At 37.6% G+C, this 8145-nt stretch overlaps 1 protein-coding gene across 1 annotated transcript; it reads left to right on the top strand.

Moving 5' to 3' along the window:
- Window positions 1-2374: 2374 nt before the first annotated feature.
- CXCL9 (C-X-C motif chemokine ligand 9) lies at window positions 2375-7305 on the top strand. The gene is made up of 4 exons (XM_054590030.1): window positions 2375-2453; window positions 3984-4110; window positions 5547-5631; window positions 6925-7305. Exons 1-4 carry the CDS (start codon window positions 2390-2392, stop codon window positions 7006-7008), a joined length of 360 nt encoding a protein of 119 aa, XP_054446005.1. The 5' UTR covers window positions 2375-2389; the 3' UTR covers window positions 7009-7305.
- The last annotated feature ends 840 nt before the right edge of the window (window positions 7306-8145 follow it).

The raw sequence follows: 8145 nt of genomic DNA, 5'->3' as shown, positions 1-8145 counted from the left end.
AACAACCAATTTAAAGAAATAAAACAACCAGAAGTGCCAAAAAATTGAATTGTATGGAAGTCCGACAAACAAGGACTTAAAGAAGAATGATTCATCCAGATTGGTAGGAGGGAGGAGACGGGTAGCCAGGGTGTGGAGGCCATTGTCAAGGCAGCAGCTGGTGGACTGGGTTGTCCCATATTTGAGTACAGATAAGCCAGGAGGAACAACAGGGGAGCAAGACAGACCACGCAACCTAGGGTTCCAGTGTGGGAAAATAAAGCCTCAAAACCTCTGGCTGTAAAAATCTGTAGGGGGTTCGGTGGCAGGAGAAACTCTGAGTCTCACAGGACAGTCTGCTGGAGGGACCCATGGGGTCCTAGAATGTACACAAACCCACCCGCCCAAGAATCAACACCAGAAGAGCCCAATTTGCTTGTGGATAGTAGGAGAAGTGACTGAAAGAGGGCCAAGAGCTGAGCAAGCAGCATTGTTTCCTTTCTGACCCTTCCGCCACATACAGTACCGCAACGCTGTGAAGTGGGTTGCCCCGCCCTGGTGAGTATCTAAGGCCCCGCCCCTCATAACATAACAGGTGCTTAAAGACAAAGAAATATGACCCAAATGAAAGAATAGATTAAAACTCCAGAAAAAGAAGTGAGCGATGAGAACATAGTCAACATATCAGATGCAGAGTTCAAAAGACTGGTCATCAGAATGCTCACAGAAATAATTGAGTATGAACACAAAATTAAAGAAGAAGTAAAGGCTATGAAAAGTGAAACAAAGAAAAATATACAGGGAACCAAAAGTGAAGGGAAGGAAACTGGGATTCAAATCAAAGATTTGGTACAGAAGGAAGAAAGCACCATTCAACCAGAACAGAATGAAGAAACAGGAATTCAGAAAAATGAGGAGAGGCTTTAAACATTTCAACATTTGAATCATAGGGAAGCCAGAAGGAGAAGAGGATGGACAAGAAATGGAAAACTTATTTGAAAAAATAATGAAGGAAAACGTCCCCTATCTGGTGAAGGAAATAGACATGCAAGTCCAGCAAGCTCAGAGAGTCCCAAAGAAGTTGGACCCGAGGAAACACACACCAAGACACATCATAGTCACATTACCCAATATTAAAGATAAGGAGGGAATCTTAAAAGCAACAAGAGAAAAGGAGACAGTTACTTACAAAGGAGTTCCCATAAGACTGTCAACTGATTTCTCAGAAGAAACCTTGCAGGTAAGAAGGGACTGGAAAGAAGTATTCAAAGTCATGAAAGGCAAGGACCTACATCCAAGGTTTCTCTATCCAGCAAAGCTCTCATTGAGAATGTAAGGGCAGATAAAGTGCTTCCCAGATAAGGTCAAGTTCAAGGAGTTCATCATCACCAAGCCCTTATTATATGAAATGTTAAAGGGACTTATCTAAGAAAAAGAAGATCAAAACTATGAACAGTAAAATGACAACAAACTTACAACTATCAACAACTGAACCTAAAAAACAAAAAACAAAAATGAACTAAGCAAACAACTAGAACAAGAACAGAAATAGAATCACAGAAATGGAGATCACATGGAGAGTTATTAGCAGGGAGAGGAAGGGGAGAGAATGGGGAAAGAGGTACAGAGAATAAGAAACATAATTGGTAGGTACAAAATCAACAGGGGGAGGTTAAGGATAGTATAGGAAATGGAGAAGCGAAAGAAAGTATATGTACAACTCATGGACATGAACTAAGGGGCTGGAGGGTGGGGGCATGCAATGCAGAGGGGGATAAAGGGGAGAAAAAATGGGGTAACTGTAATGGCATAATCAATACAATGTACTACTACTAATAATAGTAAGAATAATAAAAGAGCATCAATGGCATAAATAACAAAATGAGCTTACCACAGTAAAAAATGATCAGTCCTGAAAGAAATTAAGATGACTTTTATTTTATCATAGTAGATTAAGAAAAGATGACTATAGTCTTACATAAATAGTAAGGAAATTTTAGAAGTGCATTACTTATCTGGACTTTAATATTTCTCATCTGGAAAACACATCTCCAACTCTTGTTGTATGATATTATTATAGTCATTATATAACCTATCCTTCATCCAGGTGAGCAGCTGTGAGTATGCTAAAGGCTGCCAGTGATGGTGGTTTCACATCCCTTACTATAAGCTATCCATTTATGTGAAATGGAAATAAAGCATGCAGAAATTCCCTTGGATCTGAAAGCAGGGTTTCCCCCAGCAGCATTGTTTGATGAGCTTAGATAAACTAACAATACCAGCCAATCAGAGTTTAGGAGGGAAAAGGAATTCCTAAATAAATATGTCTCCCAAAAGTGTGTTCTCTAAAGAATTTCTCAGGCTTGAAATACAATAGAGGTCTGACCCAGCAGAACTTCCTTCTAGCACTATGAAGAAAAGTGGTGCTCCTCTCCTTTTGGGTATAATCTTCCTGATTCTCATTGGAGTTCAAGGTAAGGTGTTCTGAGTTACATTAGGTTAGTAAAGTCAGAAATTTTAATTGCTGTAAAAGCCTCTTGATTTGCCCAGTAAAGGTAATTGCTTTTCATGCATCAGAAAGTAATTCAATGAGTCACTCATAAAAGCTTCTCGGTGATGTGGTTGATTATACAAAATTCATATCTTAGACTTTCCAAATTAAAAAAAGTCTCCTCAGTCTTAGTGTGTGAATTCCTGGCATGTTGTAAGTGTCTGTACTTAACCAATTAAAGATTCAATAATCAGAAAAAATTTTCTAATCTCTTTACTATCTCTTTGTTACCTTGAGCAAACTAGTGAATTTTTCTAGATTTAAACTTCCTCAGCTATAAAATGGAGATTTTATAGTTATGCTTTTTCTACCTATCTCATGATGTATGGCATATAATAAGCACTGAGTGAGAGAGAGAGAGAGAGAGAGAGAGAGAGAGAGAGAGTGTGTGTGTGTGTGTGTGTGTGTGTGTGTAATGAACGAAAGAATTAAGAGATGAAGCCCTTGCTGGTGTGGCTCAGTTGGTAAGAGCATCACCAAAAGGAAGGGGGATTTATTACTGGTGAGGGCACATACATAGACTGTGGGTTCAATCCCCAGTCATGGTGCCAGTCAGGGCTCTGGGTGGGGTGTGTATAAGAGACAACCAATCAATGTTTCTCTCTCATATCAGTGTTTCTTTCTTTAGTGCTCTCTCTCTCTGTCAAATCAATATACGTATTTTTTTTAATTGAAAAAAAGAATTAAGAAATGAAGATAGCCCATCTGGGTAGCTCACTTGGTTAGATCATTGTCCAAGTAAGCCAAGGTTGCAGGATTGATCCCTGGTCAGGGGACATACGAGAATCAACCAATGAATGCATAAATAAGTGGAACAAAAATCAATCTCTCTCTCTCTCTCTCTTTCTTTCTCTCTCTCTTACTCTCTCTAAAATCAATTTTTAAAAAAGGAATAAAAATAATGTATTTTAAAGAATTTCCAAAAGTTTAAAGCGTTATTGAAAAGTGAGGCAGTGAGGAGGATGAGGATGATGGTGATAACTGGTTATTATATTTATGTAGAGCTTTCTGTCCAAACCAACACCAACTGCATTCTACTAAGATCATATAGTAAATGGCTTTGGAATTTGCTTAGGAAACTGTGGTCCACATAGCACACATGAATTAGGTATCTGTGTGTCTGACCTGTAAGAAGCATTTCTTAAATATTGTGAACATCTTTTTCCTAAGGTTGTATAATATGGTAGTTAAGAGCAAGGCCTTTGGACTCAAAGTCTGTATCAGCCTCCTAAAAGCTGAGTGACTTGTTCTTTACTTAACTTCTCTAAACTTTAGCTTCTTTGTCTATCAAATGGAGGTAATATCTATCTGAAAAGTTTGTGGTATTGTTTATTAGACACTCAGTAAGTGATAATAATAACCATGGTCAAAGACAAATATATCATTTTTATGAATCGCCTAAATTGAGACATTGCCCTAAACCAGTGTGTCCTACCCATTCTCTTTCCCTTAGGATCTCCAATGATGAGGAGTGGACGCTGTTCCTGCATCGACACCAACCAAAGGATGATCCACTTAAGATCCTTAAAGGACCTTCAACAGTTTCCCCCCAGCCCTTCTTGCAAAAACACTGAAATCATGTAAGTAAAATCTCATCCAACATGCATTAGTCATATTGGCAGAAACATTAAATGTATTGTGATTATTACCCTCAGAATGCTCACCCATATAGACATTTAAAACTCAGATTGTTTCTTCTCTCTAAATCTGGCCTACTTTCTTTTCTTAAAAAACAAAAACAAAAAAACAAAAAAACAACAACCAAGTAAGTTCTGATAGAGATTAGGAACAAAGGATTACATACTACAAAAATAATACTTGTTCATTGTAGAAAATGTTTAAAGCAGATAACCCAAAAGAAGAAAATAAGTATTTATAATCCTTTCATCCAGAGACAAGTATTGTTAACTCCTTGATATGTAGTTTTCCAGATCTCCCTCATTTACTTTGTGTGTGCGTATATAAACACAAAATATATATACATATATTTATAAATATATATACACACAAATAAAATAATACACTACTGTTTTGTAATCTGCTTTTTCATTAACCCTATATCATGAAGATTTCTTCATGTCAGTAAATCTCCTGTAATAATATCATCTTTTTCTAATAATGTCATTTCAAATGACCAAATTATAGTCCAGCATATGGATGTACCATAATCTGTATGATCAATGCCCAAATGTAAGTTACTTCCAATTTTTGTTATTAAAATTAAACTCATTATGGCAATATTGTGTCTTAAATTCTTCCCTATTAATAATACATTTCTAGAGATTAGAATTTCTAGGTTAAAGTATGTGCATACTTTAAGTCTTTTGAAGCCCAAATCAAGGATAATATGTAGAATGGCTACCCTTATTCTCCGAGTGTACTGAAAAATTAGAGAAAAATCTTTAAATTATTTCTGGAGAGTCTGCTGTGTAATTTAAAAAGTTCAACCAGTCTGTTAATCTAGTTTTAGGATAACATTTTATTATCTTTTAAGTAGTTTCATTAGAAAATATGGCAAAATTCATGCTGATTTTTAATGTTTTTGCAAAAAAGTAGGTCTATTGGTAACTTTCTTATTTTGCTTCTTCAGTTAAGCATAAAGAGCTTTTCCACAACAAAAGAACCAATATCATCTTTAGATATAAGTTTCTCCTATTGCATATACCTGTTATATTTTTTAAATTTATGGTTATGTGCTATCCTAGAAACTTATCTACGTCTCCTCACTCATTGAGAAAATGAAAAGGCAGGTAAAGAGATTAGTCAAAGAATATATATGCATAGCTCACTGACAGAGACAATAGTGTGGTGAAATCCATGGGGAGGTAAGGGCAGGGGCTGGGTGGAGGTGGGGGAAACAGGGAACGTCTGTAATAATGTCAACAACAACAAGAAGAAAAGGCAGGAAAAAGGCTGGAATTCTCAGGTGCTCACAGTAAAGACATAAGTACACTCTGGGGAAGCACTTAAATTATTCAAAGTTTTAAAAAATGTCTTGTTGCTATTTCTTTGGCAGTGCTACAATGAAGAATGGGGATCAAACATGTCTAAACCCAAATTCAAGATACGTGAAAAAATTGATTAAAGAGTGGAAGAAACAGGTTGGTGAAAGGAAGGAACAAAATGTCCTTTCTCTTAAAAATTAACTGGAAGACAAAGAATCTATGTAGTCCTTTTAAAGATACATTTTTAAAATTTACATTATTATGCTCCTAATTTGTTCCTAGAATGATGTCCTCACTTGAGGTATAGTTATATTCCTGCAGCGTGTATCACTTGTCTATCAAACCAATAGACTGTAGGTTCTACAAGTGTAGGGAGCTTATCTTTCTTATTCAACACAATAAGTAAGTATTGAATTAAGAGTAGAGTACTGAGGATAGAAAGGAAATAAGATATACTACTTTCCTGCTGTAGCAAATATTCTAATGATAAATTAAAGTACAATGTGGCCCTGGCCAGGTATCTCGGTTGACTGAAGCATCATCCCTATATGCTGAGGTTGTGAGTTTGATCCCCAGTCAGGACACAACCAAGAATCAACCAATGAATGCATAACTAAGTGGAAGAGCAAATTTCTCTCTCTCTCTCTCAATAAAAAAAATTAAAATGAAAAATTAAAGTACAATATGAAATATAAAATAAAAATATACACAAGAATCTTGAAGATTATAGAAAAAAGAGTAATTAATTTTGCTGGAGAAAGGGACAGCTAGAAACTATTAAGGAAGAGCTTTCAGGTGACATTTGTTTTGGGTCTTGAAGGTTAAGTACTTCACCAGAAGGGTAAAGATATCATGAAAGAAAGAATAAAATCATGAGAGAGCTTTCCATGTTCAGGGAGCTTCATTTAATGTGTATGGAGTTTGTAGGGAAGAAATTAAGAGATTGAGGTTAAAAGGTAGAACAGGACAAAGTGGGAAGAATACTGTATGACACCCTGAGGTGTTATGTTTGAAGAGGGCCACAGAATATGTAGTTGGGAGTGTGGCTGTTGGAGTCTCACAGACTAGTGGTTCTTCCAAATACTAGCTATGCAACTTTGGTCGAGTCACCCTCTCCAAGCCTCAGTCTCCCCAGAAGAGAATAGTGGATGATAATAGTACCAACCTCAGAAGGTTGTACTTGGGACAATTAGGTTGTAAGCAAGGTTGGAGTGAGGGTAGTAATAAACTAGGAGAGTGGACAAAAGAAGACCAGTTAGAGAACTTCACCCCGTCCTCAAAGTGGGAGAAGAGGAGAGAATCAAAAGGAGCCCCTCCTAAAGTGAAGCAACTTTAAACAAGTTCTGAGGATAAAGAAGGACCACAGTCTGGAGAGTTCAAATATAATATAAGAAAGGAAAAATGATAAGATAAAGAAACATTGCTCTTTTTTCCCCCATCTCCTTGCAGGTCAGCCAAAAGAAAAACCAAAAGAAAGGAGGAAACATCAAAAAAAGCAGGAAATTTCAACCTCCTCAAAAGAAGGCTACATAAGCAACCACTTTACCAACAAGTATATTGTGTTAAAAGTGTTCTTTTTAATTTTGCTGAAATAATTTCAGAACAGGACGGCCCCTTAATCCATCAGCTTGTTTACCTGACTAGAAATTTTAAAGCATTGTTATAAAATTGTAATTAAATATAGAAAGTGGCTGTTAAAACCCAAATGTTAAGAATTGTTAGAGACGGTAGTTTGTCTTTAGTCTTCCACCGACAACCAGCTGAATTTCATCATGCTTAAGAGCATGATCTTAGTAACACCCACATGTGGACAATGCCCACACAAACACATCCAACACACAGCAGCCGCTTGGGAAAGCAACCAAGATCACAGCCTGCAGTCTCCAGAGAGTATTCTGAGGCACATCAGTAAGCCCCAGCTTGGCAGCATGCTGATGAGCCTAGCAGTTGGGAATGGAGCTGGATCTCGCCAAGCTGCCGTGGCCATCAGCACTGTATTTGCACCAGCCTACAGGCCTCTTGTGCAATGTACCTGAGAGATAAATGCTGTTTATTTCTGGGGACCGCCACTGGAGAACACTAGCACTCACCTTTCAGAATTTTTTCTCTTGCTCTTGAGGCCATGTGACTCTATCTTGCCTGCTCAGGTGACCGCTTTAGTTCTGTTGTGCCCTTTTTGCCTCAGTCAACCCAGTTCCTCACTGTTCTACACAATTCAGTGCCTCCCTCCTCTACTACGCAGGTCATAATCTTGCTGACCTGGATCTACTCTTTTCTCATTCTTTCCCCAGCACCTCTCCGGCATGCCGCCTTCTCCCCACTCATCTTCCCTTGACATAGGCGTCAAGATTCTGTTCAACCCTGACTCTTCAATAAAGCCTCCGGGACACCTGGATTATGTTAAAACTCTTATTTCACTTGTGCTCCACACCACTCAAATGAACACTTAATTATTTCTAATTATTTTTTGTGTTAATGTATCTCTCTAACCAGATTGTCAGCTTCTTAAGGATAGGGGCCATGCTTTATTTCCCTAAAACCACCACTGTGCCTCATATACTGTGGAACCAGGTTTTGGATGATTTCTTAGTTGCAGTTTTTATAGGTAGGAGGGCAACCAGACCATCTCCTCAGAGCAGGAGCTGGTTATCTATTGGCTACTCAATATTA

Source organism: Pteronotus mesoamericanus, unplaced genomic scaffold (genome assembly GCF_021234165.1).
Source record: "Pteronotus mesoamericanus isolate MK-2021 breed Mesoamerican mustached bat unplaced genomic scaffold, CSHL_Meso_final contig_130, whole genome shotgun sequence".
NCBI classification, from domain to species: Eukaryota; Metazoa; Chordata; class Mammalia; order Chiroptera; family Mormoopidae; genus Pteronotus; species Pteronotus mesoamericanus.
Note: the sequence above shows the minus strand (reverse complement) of the source record. Positions and strands in the feature narration are given on the sequence as shown.